The following is a 17,795-nucleotide window of genomic DNA, read 5'->3' as shown; positions in this document are numbered from 1 at the left end:
ATCCATGCATTACGGAAGATGGCGAGCAAGCACAGGATTCACGGAAGCGGCTGTCCAAGCTCCGCCATTACTCTTTGTGTACTACCAAGACGGTGTTTTTATCAAGATCGCAGTGATGTGCAATGATGTTTGCTCGCCCAAGATAACCTAGCGTACCGCGCAACGTTCACCACCAAACTGCCAATGCACTAGGGTCACATTGCATCACGGGCAAGGGGCGCACTTCGGTTCGGAAGGCGTTCCCGATTAATTACCACGCGTTGGCTGGCGCGCCGCCGGTAGTTATTACCAGGTAGACGGTTCCAGAAACGCCGAAAATGCTCCCATCCAGGAACAGTGCACCACATTTCCGATTTATCTCAAACCAACATTTCGGCTGAGGCGCCGCGTCCCACCTGTTTTCCACAAAATGCTGGTCTGCACTGATGTCGGAGCATGGGCCCGGATTAAGACAGGTGCGAGGCCCGGAGAACGGCATGGGCTTGAAGCTTCAAACACAATCAGAATTCAATATACCTAATACGTAGTGGCCACATGGAGGGTCAGGTGTACGTCATGCTATATGTGTGGTCACTTACCACGGAGAATTGGCGCTTGGCCAACTGGACTGTTCGCTCGCTCCTCACTGGCGACTTGGGTGACGACAGCTCCCGCGAGCCAACCAACAAGCCTTCCGTGGTGATCAGCCCTCTAAGCGACGGCTGGCTACCCTCCGCCTCCCTCCCGGATCTCATCCAATAACTGCCTAATGGTATTCAACTTGACAGGCTTCGTCAAGAACAAGTCCAAGCCGCTTGCGGTCGCTTCGGCCCCGTTCACGTCGCTGCGGAGGCCCGTCAAGGCGACGATTTTGCATCGGCCCACCCCGACGGCAAGCTCAAGCTGCCGTATCTCACGAGTGGCCTCGAATCCGTTCATCACGGGCATACTGATGTCCATAAAAATTAAGTCGAAGCGGTTCGCCTGCCCCTCCAGGGATTTCTTGTACAGCTGCACGGCCTCGAGGCCATTATTTGCGGTTGCGAACGTGTGTTTCAGCTTGCGAACGAGTTGTGTCAGGAGTTTGAGATTGATAGGGTTGTCGTCGACAAGAAGGAGATGGGGGCCGCTTGTCGGCTGCGGTTGTGAAGCGCTTATTTCTGTGGAATCCGGCCCGGCCGTGTTTCCGGACGATGTATTAGGCGGTGGTAAAGCCGGCTCCTTGCTCCATAATGGCAAAGTGGTCTGATCGGACAGCGAGTTGCATGCTTGGTCTCTCGCCTGGGCATTCAGCGTATCATCAAACTTGGCGTGTAGTGCCGACCGGAAAACCGCGGCGAGCTTCCTCGGGCCGATAGGATGGTGCAAGTGAAGGCCATGGTCATGGCCATTTGTGAGCTGCTGCTTGAAACACGAGGATGACCCTGAGCAGAGCACCACGAGCGGCGTGGCGCGCGCCTGCCAGGTCTGCAGGACCCTGTCGCGGCACTCCTTCGTTTGCTGGGCCAACATGCTGCTGTCCAAAATGTAGACGTCCGCGCTCGGCGCCGGGCAATCCTTGGTCCCGACCACCACCTGCATCCCAAGAAAGGCACCTGCATTGGCGCTAATGGCTTTCTGGACGATGTTGGACCAGTCCCGGGACTTGTCACTAACCTGAAACTCTGCCCCGGGCACAGCTGCGCAGGCGTCGGCTGCGACAAAACACAAGGTCCGCCCACGGAGCTCCGATATCTCCCGGTCGGCGGCGAGCTGATCGGTAATGACCGGAACATGCTCGCCGAACGGAACCAAAACCTCGACGAGGGTGCCAATGCCCAGCGAGCTCTTGATGTTGACGGCGCCGCCGAGGTCACTAACGAGTTGCCGCACAATACTGAGGCCCAAGCCCATGCCTGGGGCATGGCTGTCTTCCTGGGAAAACGGCGTAAACAAGCGGTATTTGATGTAGTCGGAACTCATGCCGGCGCCCGTGTCCTCTACGGTGAACGAGACATAATCGACAACATTTCCAACCCTGTCTGTCCGCTTGACGACCTTAAGCCCGACCTCGATACGACCGGCGCTGGTGTACTTGATCGCATTTCCGAATATGTTCATGACGATCCGTTTCCAGGCGCCTACGTTGAAGGGAAGCTTCCATGGGCGTCGGGCAATATGAACGGTTATGAGAATCGGGTGTTCCAGGAAGCCGTGTTCCGCATTGGTGAGTCTGTGCCGGGTAGGCGAAGCCTGCATTTGCAGGGCGTTTCCGGAGAGGTGCCCGACGCGGACGACGTCGACGACATCCTCGACTAATTTCCCCAAGTCTGTGTCTTGCATGTCGGAAATGGCGGGTGCCCCAGCGCCGCCGCGCCGTCCGGAATGCGTCACGACAGCGTGGTCGAGTAGGTTGTTGAAGGTATCGAGCAGTGTCGTGGCGCACGAGTCGAGCATGTCCAACGTCGCCAAGAGCGGGCGCTCCGAAATGCTCTCGCGGACCAGCTCGCTACTCGCCATGATGCCGTGAAGTGGGCTCCGCAGCTCGTGGCTGAGTGAGGAGACGAAGTCGGACTTGGCGCGGCTCGCAGCCAGCGCTTCTAAGCGCGAGACCTCGGCCATTACCGAGTTCCCAAAGGCTGAGACCAGACCGACATCGCCGAGATTGAGCGCCCGCGTGGGATCCTCGACCCAGCCGAGCGTGGCGGCGTACCAACACTCCCGCTGAAAGTGCCACAGAGGCAAAAAAATGACGTACTTCGCGGCCGGCAACACGCGGAAGAGCGCGGCGATGTCGCTTCGCAGGCGCAAGCCCTCTTGGTCTGCCTTGCGCCGAGACTCGAAGAGCTTTCCAACGCCGTAACTGTCATCGATGGGACCTAGCTCGTCGGCGGTAAACACGTGGCCGTTTGGATAGGCTCGAATAAATCTCTGGAGCGAAACTTCGGGAAGTGGGATATGGGTTGAATGGGTCACGGTCTCGGCTCCCTGGCCGGCGACGGACTTGACGATTGCCGCGCAAAACGGTCCCTCGGCCCGGCTCGGTGACGATTCTCTCGAGTCGAGCAATGGTTGGTTCGGCCGGTCGAGATAGGAGCTAGGCACGGCATCGAGAAACATGAGACCATCCATGTCCATGGAACGCCGGATCGTGGCCGCCGCCCTGAAAAAGGTGGTCTTGATGTTGGCCGAGCTGATGAAGCCGTGTGGCTCCGAGTCTTCGGACAGGGCGCTCGGCGGCCGTGGTGCGGCAGCCTCTGCGGCCGCTTGAGCGATTGCCGCCTCGAGTTGTTGCTCCATGGGGTTGTCGGCCGGGTCATCTCGAGGGGTAGTCGGAGGCGTCTCTGAACGGCCTTGCTGTGGAGAAGCGAGTGACAAAGCGGATGTTGCAGACTCTTGGGACGGCAGTGAGGCCATCCTTGGTCGCGGGTCGGATGACTCCAGGTCATGCGACGATGCCGTTCGGGTGGGGTCGTTCCGACCTAGCCTACTGGAAGCGGTCGAGCCATGCAGGTCCAGTGTCGACTCCGCTCCCTCGGGTGCGGCGCTCTCTGGGGCCGGCCCGGGGCCGATGGGCGGGTCTTGTCGTATAAAGCCGCTTAAGCCCTGGATCAGCTGTTCAGACCTGTCCCGGCTCTGCTTGATCCTCACGTTTTCGAGGTGGGCCATGATGGTGGCGGCAATCTCGTTCATGATCTCGACGAGCTCGTCCTTGTCAAAATTGTTCTGCTTGCTGTCGACGACGCAATAGCTTCCCAGAAGATAACCCAACGGGGACACGAGCGGGACTTCGAGGTAGGAGGTGAAATGCGGATAGCCCGTCACGTACGGTCGGTCCTTGTAGTCGGGGTGGGTCCGGAAATCGTTGATGATGTAGCGCGTCCGGTTGGCGATGACATCTGGGCCGGTCTTCACCCACTCTCCCGTCTCGTCCATGAAAGCCATCATGGTGGCAGGGCAGATGCCGTCACAGTTGCGGAGCTTGCAGACGCCTATCGCCACGGTGTCACCGGGGGCGCACTTCATGCCGACGAACGAGTGCGTTCTGGTAACCTCGGAGACGACATACTGATACCGGCGGTCGATGAGCGAGACGAACGCGCGGTCGACATTGAGGCGGAGGGCGCCTAATTGGGTGAGGGCATTGAGAGTGGGATCGGTGCAGAGCAATGCCGTCTCTTGAAAAGCAGTTGGCATCCCCGGGGGGAACGAGGCAGCGGAGAGGTAGCTAAAGGGGGGCCATGGGTTAGTGATAATGCGCATCAGAGTCCGTTCAGCTGGACGGGGCGAGCACACGACGACCGGAAAACAAACTCACGCTGCAATTTCGCGCTCCCTGGCACGCTCAGAGATCTCGACTTGGCCCGCCTGAGAAGACGCCAGCGCTAATGCACCAAGATTATCCACAGGGGTGGACATGATGTTGGGGTTCCCGGCGAGTCAGTGACGGATACGACGACTCGATTTGAGTAGTTATACGGGGATCCGTCGTCAGCGGCATCGTGGGACCGTGTTGGGGAGAGAGGCACATGGCGAGTGGGCGACGGCGAATTTGCGCGGTGACGGATTCGTCGTGTGGCCGAGGCGATTTGCGGGAAGCCAAACATGGCGGCAGCATCGTGTGCCAAGTTTTCAGCTTCAGTGCTGCAATCCCAAATGCCCCTCCTTCCGGAGTTCCTGCTCCTAGCGAAGAGTCGACTCGACGCCACTGTAAGCCGTGGCTAAATTAACAATGTGTGGCTGCCGCAGGCGCTAGCTTCCCGTCGTTCCGTCGTCGGGTTGCTTCCCCCAATGGAATCGCGGAACGCGTGAGAAATCGCCGACGCGACAATCGACGAGAATTGAACAAAAACCATCAGCTTCCCTGTTAACTCCCTACCGCACTGCCGCGCGTTCCACCCTTCCTTCAACCGACCTTGACGGAACTGCCCAGGCGGAATTGGCCCCCATCACGAGGCGCAGCCTGGCCCGAGCATTTTTGCAAGCCCAGGAACCAACAACCGGGCGAGATGGGGTACAGGGGTGGGCCCCCGAGCCGTAAAGATCAACTGAAACCCCCAAGCGCAGTTCTCCTGACTTTGCTCGCTGCTGATCGCCACTTAACACGACCAAGGAGTCGGGAGCGCCTCAACCCTCCTCGACGATGATCAATTTTGGTATTCGGACCCGCATATTGGCCGTCGTCCTCATTGCGCTGGCGCTCGGGCTCTTGGGCACACAATTTCTGGTGCGTGATGACACGCGACTAGAAAGTCTGCCTGCGGGTCACGGGCGGCCGAATGCTGGTCCCAGACGGAGCATCAAAACCGCACCTAGTCACGAGACAGAAATCAAAGAATGGAGCCTTGGACCGCCCCGGGTGCCATGTGTAGGGCCGCGAGGGCTAGAGCTTGGCCAGGAGGAGAACGATGACAACCCACGTGAGAACGTCATCGACATCCGTAAGTCTGCCAACGTTGAACGGCCTCACCCTCGGCCTCTCCATGATCCAGTCAAGACTTAACCGTATCCGGCAGCATACCCTCGCCCGTTTGTGGGCTCTCATGAGAGCATGGGCTTGAGCCAGACCTGGATGACAGCCGCCGAGCGCTATGGCCCGTACGGCTGGGGTGACGACAAGCCGACATACGGCAAGACGAAGGTGGCATGGGACTCGGCAGACTGGGCGGCCCTGCAAAATCAATGCCTAGCACGCAATTCCCAGAGATTCAAAGACCCAACGCCCCTCCGCGCCGGTGAGCGCCGCTTCCGTATGCGCGAGGCAAGCGAGGAGGTGAGGCTTCCGGTGGTTGAACCGCAGGCGGCCGAGCATGTGCCACGGACGGCCATCGTTTTCCGCGTTTTTGAGGGTTACAACTACACCGCTGAGGACCTCGTGAACCTGCGCGCGACCACCGCCGAGACAGCGCTGCGTTACGGCGGCGAGTATACCGTCTTCATCCTCGTTGATGTCAAGGACAAGGGCCGCGACATTTTTGCCAGCGAGGATAACTACCAACGGGCAGTCCGGGAGTTGGTGCCCGCCGAGTTCCGAAATATCGCAGTCCTGTTCGACGAGACGCTCCTCCAAAGCTGGTATCCCAGCATCAAGACGCACATTACTACGTACCAGGTCATGCAACCGCTGCAGCTGTTTGGGTATTTTTATCCCGAGTTCGACCACTACTGGCAGCTAGAGCTGGACCTTCGGTTCACCGGGCACGCCGGCCGCTACCTCGCGGGCATGTCTGATTTTGCACGCGAGCAGCCGCGCAAGCAGGCTATGGAACGCAGCACCTGGTTCTATATGCCCGAGTTTCACGGTGGCTACTCGGACCTGTTGGCGGCCGTCAACGCGTCCCTAGAGGGTAAGGGCGGACTGGGTTGGGGGATGAAAATCCAGGATTTCGAACCACTTGGACCACAGCCGCCCGTCGACGATCCCTTGGAAGACAATTTCGAGTGGGGCGTGGGCGAGGAAGCCGACTTCATCGCCGTTGGGCCGTGTGCGCACGTCCAGTATATGGTGGACTGGGCGTGGCGGAACTGGTACCAGGGGCTCAAGGCCGGCACCAAGACGCCGAGGTGGATGTGCCAGCCAGCGATGGGCCGCGCGAGCAGGACGCTGTTACAAGCCGCCCACCACGCCCAGGCCGCCCAAGGCCTTGCGGTGCACTCGGAGGCCACCCTGTCGTCGTTTGCGCTTTGGCACGGCTTCAAGCTCGTTGCGCCGCCGCACCCTGTCTATCAGAACCCGCAGTGGCCGCTCGACAAGATGTACAAGTTGTACAACGGGCCTGGCGACGTCGAGTCGCACCAAAAGTCGGGCATGGTTGGCATGGCCCACGGCAAGGCCATTTACCGAATCACGCCTTACGCCTACATCACGACGTCGTCGTCGTTCTGGTACTCGTCGCCCTTCCCCGACGAAATCTACGATGCCTGGTTGTCCCGCGGACCTCAGGGCGGAAACGCGAGTGCCGAGGTGCCGTACGTGCTCTGGCGCAGCGAGAACGGGACTGTATACGCGCCAAACATGATGCTACATCCGGTGAAAACGAACCAAAACCTGGTGGACCTCCCGGCAGGACCGGGCCCCGTGTTTTACGTAGCCACTGGCGGTACGGTTATCTTGTTGCTATCCCTCGCGGCCGCGGGCTTCTGGTGGTGGAGACGGAGGGGGGACGGCAGCTACGCTCCTCTGAGGAAAGACGATGGCGATTAGCTGCCACGCATTGGGCGCAGCGATCAAATATATACTAGTAATCCAATTGTTTAATCATTGTTAATCTCAGTTTTTGTTGTTCCATCCCATCTACCCTCGACACACAATCTGAGTCGTTTTCATGCAATTGCCACCTATAGCTCATCGCCAAATCCACGAGGTTGAGTGGCAGCCTGCAGGGAGGATTGGCTGAAGAGCGACTCCTGTCGGTATGGAACCGCCAGTCCCAAGAAACATCATCCTCCACGGTGAGGTCAAGCCAATTAATAATTTCACATCTTGGCTGGGTTACAATTCATGAGATCGAACTCGTAGTCAACGAAAATTCAGTTTTGGCCGAATTTCGAAGAATACCTAACGTTAACTAACAATCTGTGATTTTACTTCCTTCCTCCCAATACTGAATCAACTGTTCAACCTCGTTACCCCTCCACACCACCGACCGACCAATTCGATTGCAATTTCATCTCAAAACTCAGAGCACAAAATTGCGTCAACTCATTTGTCCGGAAGCCTACTACCAGTAATTCGAATCGTGACTTTCGCTACTAGGATTGCCCGTTGACCTCCTCCAATCCAGATTCCTCTTACCTGTCCGCGATCTCTCTCTGCAACGTCAACATGAACCAGCCTGAGAGAAATTTTCAAAGTGGACGAGCCGTCTCAAATGGTATGGGTTACCGGTCCATTTCAAACATTCGTTGCTAACCCCTTGCTTGTAGTTGAGCTACCACCCATCATTCCGCGTGAGCAAATTGGATGAGACCAGAACGGAAACCCCTACGACATGAGAAATCCAGGTGGCTGCTTCATGACCGACCCTCTTGGCCCGGGAAACTTGGTTATACGTGGAAGCTTGTTGGCGATACAGCGGGTGGTGGCTATAGTGGCGGAAGCAGATCCAACGGGCCGGTATTGGTCGATTTTGTGGGAAGATATTACGACGCGACGAAGGCCAGTCACGGTCTCGGGTTTTTGAAAGGATCACATTACGCGGGCTTTGGGGGAGGTATACTGATTCACGGGATAGGAGATGGGGTGGGAAGGCGGAAGGGATGGAGCGGGCTGCGGGACTCGGACTGAGAGCCGCGATTAGCAGTCAATGCAGAATTGCGGCGCGAGGGGACACACCCAGTCGTGCGTCTTCTTGTCGCTTCACATTATCATCACAGTTGCTTGCCTGTTTCTTCTAACCAGGTTCAGTGCCCTCGGCCAGGTATCGCCGAGGGCCTGAGACCGAGACGGGAGGGGCAGGAAAGGGTGGATGATAATCCAGTCTTTTGATGAAAAGGGTGATAAGATTGGCCTATTCAGGCATAAATATCCTAATGGAGAAAACAGTCTACAGGCATCAGCTCGGCCACTGTCCCACTTCCAGTCCTCCAATGTCTGCCTCCCGGAGTCCGAAGACTTGCAACGCTAATTACTCATCTTCAACAGCCACCTCCCGGGATTGGAGTCTTCAGCAGCGTAATCAAGCCCAATTTACTCCTTACCCAACCTAGAAATCAAATTCGTTGTAGCTTGTCTCCCCCTTCATCTCGTCGCCGTCTCCTCGGATCCCGGAGAAGTGGGTCCACCGGAGTCGGGAGGAGCCGGCGTCCCACACCACTTCGGCCTGTCAAAGGTGCAGATCTCGGACTCGTATCACGTGCATGCTCCAGGCCAAGACCAAGGCAGCGGTTTTGGACGACCCATTTGGATCGGACAGCTGCCTGGGGATTGGCTGCGAAGCCAGGCAGCAGCATTCTGGCCTGCATCTCGCATCTCAGGGCACTAAAACCAGCCAAAAGGAGTGGGGTGTCACCAAGGGCGGGCAATTTTGGCGCGCGCGATAGGCACCGAAATAACGAGATCACTCACAATTCGCCTCACCAAGCAGTCGTGATGGCTCGCAAAAGGTCCAAAACTCTGCGTCGCCCAGGGTACCGCTGATTACCCCTTGCAGGAAAACCTGGGCTCAAAGTTTACCTTTTGTCCAGACCATTGCGCGCTTTCGGGAGACGTGAACAGGCTCAGTCTTGAAGACCCCTCTCGAGTCTCGACTCCAGGTCTCACACTTCCCTCACCTCACCTGCTTAGTCGAACGGACTCAACAGAAGGGGAACCACACCAATTCCCATCCTAACCCTTGCGATTTATGAGTCCATAACATCCACCACCCTCTGGTTTGGCGGCATTTAGACTGCCGCCCCGGCGCGGCTAACCCCCTACCACATTTAGACAGCGGCACACTCCAACCCCGCCATGGACGCCTTTATACCCATGGGAGGCGTCCGGCCGCCAGCCTTCCAGCGCAGGTTGAGCCGCTTGTATAACGATACCAAGAAGTCGTCCGACTTTGTCAAGGATCCCGTCCACCATGCCGAGGCCGACCCCGAGATCAAATCGCTTCACCGCAAGCTGCGCATCCAGAAGGACCGCCTTGTAACATGGGGCCTCGAGTGGTCCGACCCGAACCAGTCGGCCGAGGTGCTGATCGATTCGTCGCTCTCCAAGGCCGGACTGAGCGAGGTCGTCGGGAGCATCATGTCGACTATCAAGGACATCCTCGCCGAGGCTGAGCCGCTCTGGAACAGCTCGCGCCGCCTGGCGGGCGAGCGGGTCGAGCCCGAACCCGCACCGAGGCGCGGCGAGAAGATCCGGATGGTTGTCTGGGACAAGAACCGGTTCGAGGATCTGATCCGCGACCTGACCACGTCCATCGACACGCTCTACGATCTCTCGAGGACGCGGTCCTCGCAAGCCTCGGCCGCCGTCCGGCAGACCCTTTCCGCCCCGTCCCCCGCCCCGGAGGACCTGCGCCCGTTCGAGTCGTCCCGGATCCAGACGCCCCAGCAGATCGACCCCCAGTCGCTCACTAACCTACGCTCCATGCAAGCCGAGCCCATGACGGAGCGGGCCGAGCCGGCGCACTCTCGCGAGATCGTCTTCATGAGCAAGCAGGCCTATGCCGAGCTCACCCAGACCGCCGCGGGAGTGAGGCAGCCGCACGCCCCGCTGCTCCTCGAGTATGCCGCCTTCGATTCCATCTACTCCGTGACGGGCATCTCACCGCCCATGGCCCGTTTCGAGAAGGTGTCGGCCGGCCTGCAGTCGGAGCCGCAGCGGCCGCCGGGGTCCTGGACGGGTCTGCCGCGCCTGCTGGGCTACTTCGAGGACATGGAGAACTCGAGGTTCGGCCTGGTTTACCAGTTCCCCAGGACTTTCAATCCCGTCACCTTCGAGCACCTCACTCAGAACCCGCTCTACAACCTCTGTTCTTTGGCCGACCTGCTGGCCCGCCCAGACTTCGAGCCTAAGCTCGAGGCCAAGTTCCGGCTCGCTGCGAACCTCGCCAACACCGTATTCGACATGCACGCCCGCGGTATCACTCACGGCAACCTTGTGGGGGACAACATTTCGTTCTGCAACGCCGTCGGCACCGACCCCGAGGTCAGCGGCATCAACCAGGGCGAGGTCGACATCAGGCGGCCCCTGCTCTCTTCCTTCGACCTCTTCTCTGACCCGCTCTCGCAAGATGCCCCCAGGCCCTTCTCTCTGTACAGGCACCCCCTTGATCCCAGGAACAGCGCCCAATCGCCGCTGGCCAATAATGCAGACTCCAAAACGTTCGACCTCTACTCCCTCGCCATGGTCCTATTGTCCGTCGGTCTCTGGACCAAGCTCGAGAACCTGGTTCCCAACATGGAGTCGCCCACCCTGCCGGAGTCGGTCTTGGAGACGCTCGCCATTCGCTGCGGCTCGCTGTACATGAAGGCGGTGCAGACCTGCTGGAACGCCGTTGACCAGGAAATGTCGGGCGGCCTTGTGACTGAGCAGATCGTGTCGCGCGCCCAGCTCAAGGCGAGCCGCTACCTCGAAGCCTGCTGCATTCTCGACGGCGTCAGCAATCTGGAGGAGCGGCTCGGTGACGATCTGGGTGAACCCCGGCCGGAACCCGCGCCGCCGATCACGGCTGGTCCGTCTGTACGCAAGTCCGACAAGGCCCGAGCAGCACGGACGGAGAGCAAGCCCGAGCAAACCGCGGCTCCCGCCCAGGTCGTCCGGGCCGACAGCGAAGGTAGGAAATCCATCAATCAGCATACCCCCCGAGCCGGGCTGACAGCTGGAACAGTCGAGGAATCCACGAAGCCGTCCAAGAAGACGCGGCTTTACCCGCAAATACCCCTCCCCCCTGATATTGTCGAGAAGTGGAACACTATCTTCATGCCCCAGATCAACAGTGCTCTACGGCACTTCTACCGCAAGAACCCCGAGTCGGTCGAGATCTCGCTCGAGTCAATTGGCGAGAGCCCCCAGAGGACGAAGCCGACCGTCCTCGTTGTCTGCACTTCGGTGGGCAAGGTTAAAGCGATCTTGAAAAAGAAGCTGGGTGACCTCTTTGACGGAACTGCCGGCGTCGCACTCAAGGTGTGCCGGGGTCAAGTCCTCCGCTCACGGAAGCAGCCCAGCCGTAGCATGGCCAAAGCTGTCGACGACGGCCAGGAGGAGGTGGTGGCGGCCAACCCGGACTTTCAGGAACGGCCAAAGAACGGCGCGAGCATCGGCGCGTGGATCGGCGACCGCCACCTACCTCCGGTCAGCCTCGGCGGCCTCATCACGGTGGACGACAGACAGTACGGAATGACGGTTCATCACATGCTGGATGACCCGGACCAGGCGGCAAAAGCGGGAAAAGACGGCGCGCCGAGGAGTATGGCCGGCCCGAGGACAGACCTGGCAGCGTGGTATGCCGATCAGTATCAACACGGTGATGACGACCCCGACAGCAGCGGCAGCGAGGACTATGCCTGCGAGTTTTCGGATTCAGAAACAGACGACACCCTTTCTGAATCAGCCATCACCAGCGACTACTCAGACGAGGAGGAGGAGGAAGACGACCACTTTGAGCCTGGCGACATTCCCGGCGTCGAGCCGGGGTGCGGGGAGGGCTACATCATCACCCAGCCCGCGCTTGACGACGTGCCCGACGGCTTCTACCCCTCCGCCGAGACCGAGGATGAAGACCACCTCGACACCTATACCGTGGGCGAGGTGTACGCGTCCAGCGGGATCCGGCGGCGGACGGAAAACGGCCTACTCCACGAGATCGACTGGGCGCTGTTCGAGTTCAACGACGACCGGGCCCCCGAGGGTAACCTCATCCCCAACATCCCGCCGGCATCCAAACCCAGGCGTCTCTCGTGGCAGAGCGAGGTCGCAGACGATGGCGTTGTCCACCCAACCTCGGTTGTACCCTCATCCAGCTTGCCCGGCCTCGAGGTCCAGTGCATGGCGCGCACGAGCGGCCTGCAGAGCGGACTCGTGCTGCAGGCAGTGGCGTCGGTCAAGATCTACGGCCGCGTCTCGCCCAGCCAGATCTACCAGGTGTCCGGCACGCAGCCCAAGCCGCTGCAAACCCCGGCGTCCGGGCGGGCCGCCCTGCCCATGGGCATCCCCGGCGATAGCGGCGCTTGGGTGGTGGACCGTGACCAGGGCGCCGTGTGCGGGCACATTCTCGCGTGGAGCGAGCGCAAGCGCGTAGCCTACATCTGCCCCATGGATGTGCTGATGCTGGACATCGCCGAGACGCTCGAAGCCAACGAGATCCGCCTGCCCGGTGGCGAGGTCATCTTCTCGCGCAAGCTGGCCCAGAGCCACGTGCCGGGCCGCATGTCGACGCAGTCGAGCCGCTTCAGCCGCATGAGCGGCCTCAGCCGGGTGTCGGAGCAGGTGTCGGAGCTCGACGAGGACGACGAGCAGCAGCAGACAACGCCGAGCTTGGTCTCGCCGCTCCAGAAGCAGCTGTCGAGCCGGCGGTCGCAGTTTAGCCAGCGGGGCTCGTATCTGGCGCAGCAGCAGCAGCAACAGCAGCAGCAACAGCAGCCTCTAGCGCAGGAGGTGGGTCAGGATGGGGATGACGATTCTTATGACGAGGCAGTCGAAGTGGAACTGCCTAAGGATTTTCAAGACATGCAACTATCTGATCGGGATGTCATGATGAGGTGGATTGCTTGATACCACATGTTTCTTTTCGTTGTATTTGTTTGCACTTAGCGTATCGCTTTGTATAATTCACGATCAATGTATATATGAATTGCTTCAGATGCCTGCGTGTCACAATGACTGGATTGATGCGACACGACTATGGGAGTAGATGCTAGCACAACTCGACCATCATGACGAACAAGGAAACAGGACCGCATAAGAGAGGGTATATAATAGTGATACAACAAAGGAGAGTCAAATACAATTTGTTTGCCGCCCTGGCCAACCCTGGCTTTTATTACCCCCCACTCCGTCTCTGAAACACGCCCCGCTAGCATCGCGCAATGAGGCAAGTAACGCTCGGAATCATGGTCATGTCTCGTATCATCCGCTTCTTCCACTTCTTCTCACAACTCATCCTTGATTCTGGCCGCTGTGTCCTTGACGGTATCGGTGGCGTCGCTCGCGGCGCTGGCCACCTCGTCACCGACGCTCCGGACGGCCTCACCGGCCTGGTTCGCAGCCGAGGCAGCAGTGGCCTGGGCGGCGTCCGCGACGCTGGACGCCGACGATAGGCCGGTGGCGTAGGCCGCGCTTAGGCGTGAGATGACGCTCTCGGAGAAGGACGGCTCCTTACCGACGAGCACTTCGGACATGATGCTGCTCACGGCCGAGTATTGCTTGGCGATTTCGTTGGACCCCGCCGAGGCGTAGGCGTCAACGGCGCTGGTGACGGCGGCCCCGCCCTCGCCGGCAGCGCTCAGGGCGCTCGGGTACCAGCCGGTGGGTGCCGGGGCGCCGTAGACCTGGATGCTAATCTTGGAGACCACCACGTCCCAGCTCTCGGCGACCTTGTCACCTGCAGCTGCAGCTGTGTCGTAGCCAGCCTCAGCAGCAGCGGACAGGGCAGAAGATGCACCGTCGCTCACGGCCGAGGCCGCGGAAGCTGCCGATTCGCCGACCACAGAAGCCGCGGAAGAGGCGGAACCGGCCAGGTCCGTGGGCGTGGGGGCAGCGGTCGCGGAGCTCAGGGCCGAGCTGGCGGCGTTGAGAAACTCGGAGTACCGTTCATGCGCCAGACCGACCCCGGCATAATAATTGTGGCGCGCGTTATCGAGCAGCCTGCTGATTTTCTCGGGCGTGGACGGGGGCGATGAAGCCGTGGTGGTTAGGCCAATAGCGGTCTTGGCGCTCTCGTACTCCTCCTGGGCCCACGCACGGCCTTGCTGCAGTTGTTCGGAGGCGATAGCCACTACCTGGGCCCAGTCCACGCCTGGGATCTGGGGAGCCCGGAGCATAGTGGGCAATGCACCGGCGTTTGTCGTGGTAGTGCCGTACAGCTGGTTGGATGCGGCCTTGATGGCGTCGTCGAGACGGGTACTCGCAGAGGCCATGGCGTTGCTGTATGCTGCCGTGACAGAGGCCAACAGTTTCTCGTGGGCAGGTTTCGGGGTACCTCGGATCTGAACGGACACGATCGACAAGGCTTGCGAGTATTGGTCGTTGGCACGCGACATGGCCGAGGTGTATGCTGACTTGAGGTCCTCGCGCATCGAGTCCATGGCCGCCGAAACATCGTCCAGCGTATCTTCATCGTCGTCATCGAGGATCGGCTTACGGTTAGGGACGACCTGAGCGGCGGCACCGAAAAGCGCCGGTTTCACAGTGGCAGTGTCGGAGACAGGCAGGCCCGTTTCATCGGACTGAATGTCCTCGCGGTCAGGCTCGGCAGAATCCTCGGCGGAATCCTCGACGGGCAACTCCGCAAAAGCGGCCTTGCCCTCGTCCACCTGCTCGGTGAAGTTGCCAACCACCACGGGAGTCTCAAAGACCATGCTCGAGGCGATCTCGGGCTGATCGACGACGCCAGGGGTCGGCTCGGAGGTGGGTTCGACAACACTGGAAGGTTCCTCCGGCGCTTCAGCCACAGGCTCAGCCTCTGCTTCTACTTCCGGCTCGGGGGCCTCTTCGGCACGGGCAGGGTCGGTTGGGCTGGCCTCCGAGTCCTCGAGAACCACAGAAGCCTCAACGGCAGGCTCGGATGAGGGGTTCGAAGTCCCCAAGGCAGTAGAAGTGCCCTCCTCATCTTTCTGCTCGGTTTCCTGCGGCTCCATCATGGCCTGGGTAGCCTCGGGCGTATGGCCGCTGTCTTCCTCGGCCTGCTCCACCACCGAGGCTTCAGCATCCCCCGCAACGTTCGTCGCCGCCTGAGCAGCAGCCTCGGCGGCTTGCTCCATCAGGGTGCTGTCAAACTCCGGAGTGTCGTCGCCGGCCGCCAGCTTCCAGTTGGCGACCTGCTTCAGGCGGGCGAGCTCCTTGGCGGTCGTGGAAGCAACGCCCATCGCCTCGTCTTCGATGTTCGCGGCCTCGATCTGGGCGGCTTCGAGACTCGGGTGGCTGATGACGTGGTTTTGGAGATCACTCTTCCAATCGTCGAAGCGACCCTTGAGAAGGTGGTACTTGGCCCAGTCCTTGTACGTGATCCCGTCGGTCCACGCCCACTTCATGCCGATCTTCTGGAGGGCCAGATCGCGAATATTCTCGAGGATGGCAAAGTGGGTCTCGGCGGCTTGCGTGACGGAGCGCTGCATCTCGATCTCGTACCTCTCGCGCCATGTGCGTACGGCCTGACCCTTCTCCTTAACCGCCATGCCTGCCCGTCGGACAACCTTGACGATTTGCTCCTGAGCCTCCTCAGGAGTGGCGCCGCCTTTATTCACGGTCCCGACGATCCCCTGGATGGCGCGGCGGAGGTTCACAAGCTCCGAGATGGCGCTAGTTTGCAGTTGCTCCAAGTGCGACTTGCCCGTGGTCCTGGCATTCCGCTGGATCATCCTGTTGGCAATTTCTTGCACGCGATCGTCAATCTCAGCGGCAGCCTCATCGGCGGCCTTGGCGTACCGCTCTTGCCAGTCCTTGAGATCAGCCGCCACGATTTCCCGGGTTTCACGGCGTGAAGGATCTTCGTTTTCGAGATTCTCGTCGACTTCCGGCGGGGGGATCGGCTCCATCGTTGACCTAGGGCGGGCAGAGTCGGGGGAGGGGTACCCCTTTTCCGTGTTGGCCGCACTGACGGACGCCGTCGGGGTGGGAGCCGTGGTGACCGAGACGGCAGGCTTGGTGAACGAAGAGGTAGTCTTGGTCGAGGCGCTCGTCGAGGAGTCGGTCGGCGGCTTCGGGACGGACTTCTTGCCGGTGGTGCTGTAGCGGCCCAGCCGCTTGCCGATCTTAACAAGCTGGGGCTCGACGTTTTCCACGTAGACGGCCCTGATCTGCGGCCCGACAGTGCCGTCCAGGAAAGCATACGTCTTGTTCCAAGTCCAGACAAATACCGGCACCACGGTGTCGCCCGTGAACGCCGAGGCCGCGCGGTAGCCTTCGTGCAAATGCGGCTGCAAGTACAGGTATGTCGGCACCAGCAGCTCGTGGTAAGTCTGTAGGGTGTTGGTCCGCGCAATGTCGTAGTACGGCCCAAAGGCATCCGAGACGCGGTCGATGTGCGGTCCCAGCTTCTCGTTGTACTGCGCCCTGGCGAGGCCCTGGTACTTCTCAATCTGGGGCTGGACGCTTTTTTTCCACTGGGCGGTGCCCAAGGCTTGGATTTGCTGCACGCGCGGGCCGCCGTACTGCTTCGCATAGCTCCAGGTGGGCGTGATGACGGTCTGGTCGACCGTGTTGTAGTATGGCCGCACTAGCTCGACGTACGGCGCTGCGTATGTGTCATAGTAGGGCTCGACGCGGGGCACGAGGGCGTGTTTGAGCTGAAAGTAGGGTTTGCAGATGCGCGGAGATGTGTCGTCGCAGGCCTCGAGGGTGGCCGGGCACCGAAAAAGGATCGACAGGATGGAGTACCACGTCAGTAACCTGTGGGAAAAAGGGTCAGCGGGGCTTGCAGCCAGAAAAGAGACAGAGAGTGGGCTGTTTACCGTGCAGCAATGCTAAAGGTTCTAGCGAGCATGCCGGGCCCACGGAGCTTCTCCTTCGTCTTGGGGCCTATCGCGTGGCCGTTGATCGGAGACTTGATGGCGCCATTGATGCCATTTGCCGCCCGCGATGCCTTGGCCTTCAGGGTGCCGTTCGCGTTGTCCATGATGCGGATACGGCGTGGTTCAGCGCCAGGCTGACAATCGGAAGTCGCGCCAATGCGTCGGACGGGAGAGCCGCGTCTGCTCGATCTCGGAAGCTCAGTCGCGCCCCGGGGGACGGAACAATCGGATTTGCCTTCGCGCGATGGCCGGGTGGCTTGGTACTAAGGAGAAATAGGATGGTCGATTCGAGAAAAAAAAAAAGAAGTTGGAGAATGGCTGCCGCACGGAGCTGCCTGCTTATCTGGCGCCAAGAACACGGGGGTCGGCCCAGGACGAGGACTCGAAACGACGGTCGGAGAAATCCACGGCGTGAGTGCAACGTTGAGGTTGTAGTTATATCCTACATCGAATTGTCAAACGAGAGGGAGGGTTTATTGCCAAACGAAGTTCCCAGAGCATGCATGACTTTAATGTCCGCTTTGTCCTTCCATCTCAAACCAGGCCAAAGCTTGGTTTTCTGTGCAAGCGTGACGCAGCAGCCCCACCCATCGACAACGGACGTCATCCACAATCCCTCACACGATGTTGAAGGCACGTGCACGCCAAGCCAACCGCTTGTGGGCGTGGGGCAACTT

General features: G+C 59.9%; 4 protein-coding genes across 4 annotated transcripts; 2 read left to right on the top strand and 2 right to left on the bottom strand.

Annotated features, from left to right (window-relative positions):
- Positions 1-705: 705 nt before the first annotated feature.
- On the bottom strand, positions 706-4,377 carry CHGG_03675 (uncharacterized protein; the record flags this gene model as incomplete). Its single annotated transcript, XM_001230190.1, has 2 exons — positions 706-4,186; positions 4,277-4,377. 2 exons carry the CDS (start codon positions 4,375-4,377, stop codon positions 706-708), a joined length of 3,582 nt encoding a protein of 1,193 aa, XP_001230191.1.
- Positions 4,378-5,101: 724 nt separating this feature from the next.
- On the top strand, positions 5,102-7,162 carry CHGG_03674 (uncharacterized protein; the record flags this gene model as incomplete). The annotated part of the gene is made up of 2 exons (XM_001230189.1): positions 5,102-5,399; positions 5,475-7,162. The coding sequence occupies 2 exons, from the start codon at positions 5,102-5,104 to the stop codon at positions 7,160-7,162; spliced, it is 1,986 nt and encodes a 661-aa protein (XP_001230190.1).
- A 2,247-nt stretch (positions 7,163-9,409) lies between these two features.
- CHGG_03673 (uncharacterized protein) lies at positions 9,410-13,162 on the top strand (the record flags this gene model as incomplete). The annotated part of the gene is made up of 1 exon (XM_001230188.1): positions 9,410-13,162. The coding sequence occupies one exon, from the start codon at positions 9,410-9,412 to the stop codon at positions 13,160-13,162; it is 3,753 nt and encodes a 1,250-aa protein (XP_001230189.1).
- A 377-nt stretch (positions 13,163-13,539) lies between these two features.
- On the bottom strand, positions 13,540-17,222 carry CHGG_03672 (uncharacterized protein; the record flags this gene model as incomplete). The annotated part of the gene is made up of 2 exons (XM_001230187.1): positions 13,540-16,996; positions 17,059-17,222. 2 exons carry the CDS (start codon positions 17,220-17,222, stop codon positions 13,540-13,542), a joined length of 3,621 nt encoding a protein of 1,206 aa, XP_001230188.1.
- Between the last annotated feature and the right edge of the window lie 573 nt (positions 17,223-17,795).

The sequence above is a fragment of the Chaetomium globosum genome, genomic scaffold (genome assembly GCF_000143365.1).
Source record: "Chaetomium globosum CBS 148.51 scaffold_2 genomic scaffold, whole genome shotgun sequence".
Lineage (NCBI taxonomy): Eukaryota > Fungi > Ascomycota > Sordariomycetes > Sordariales > Chaetomiaceae > Chaetomium > Chaetomium globosum.
This window is presented reverse-complemented; position numbering and strand designations above follow the sequence as displayed.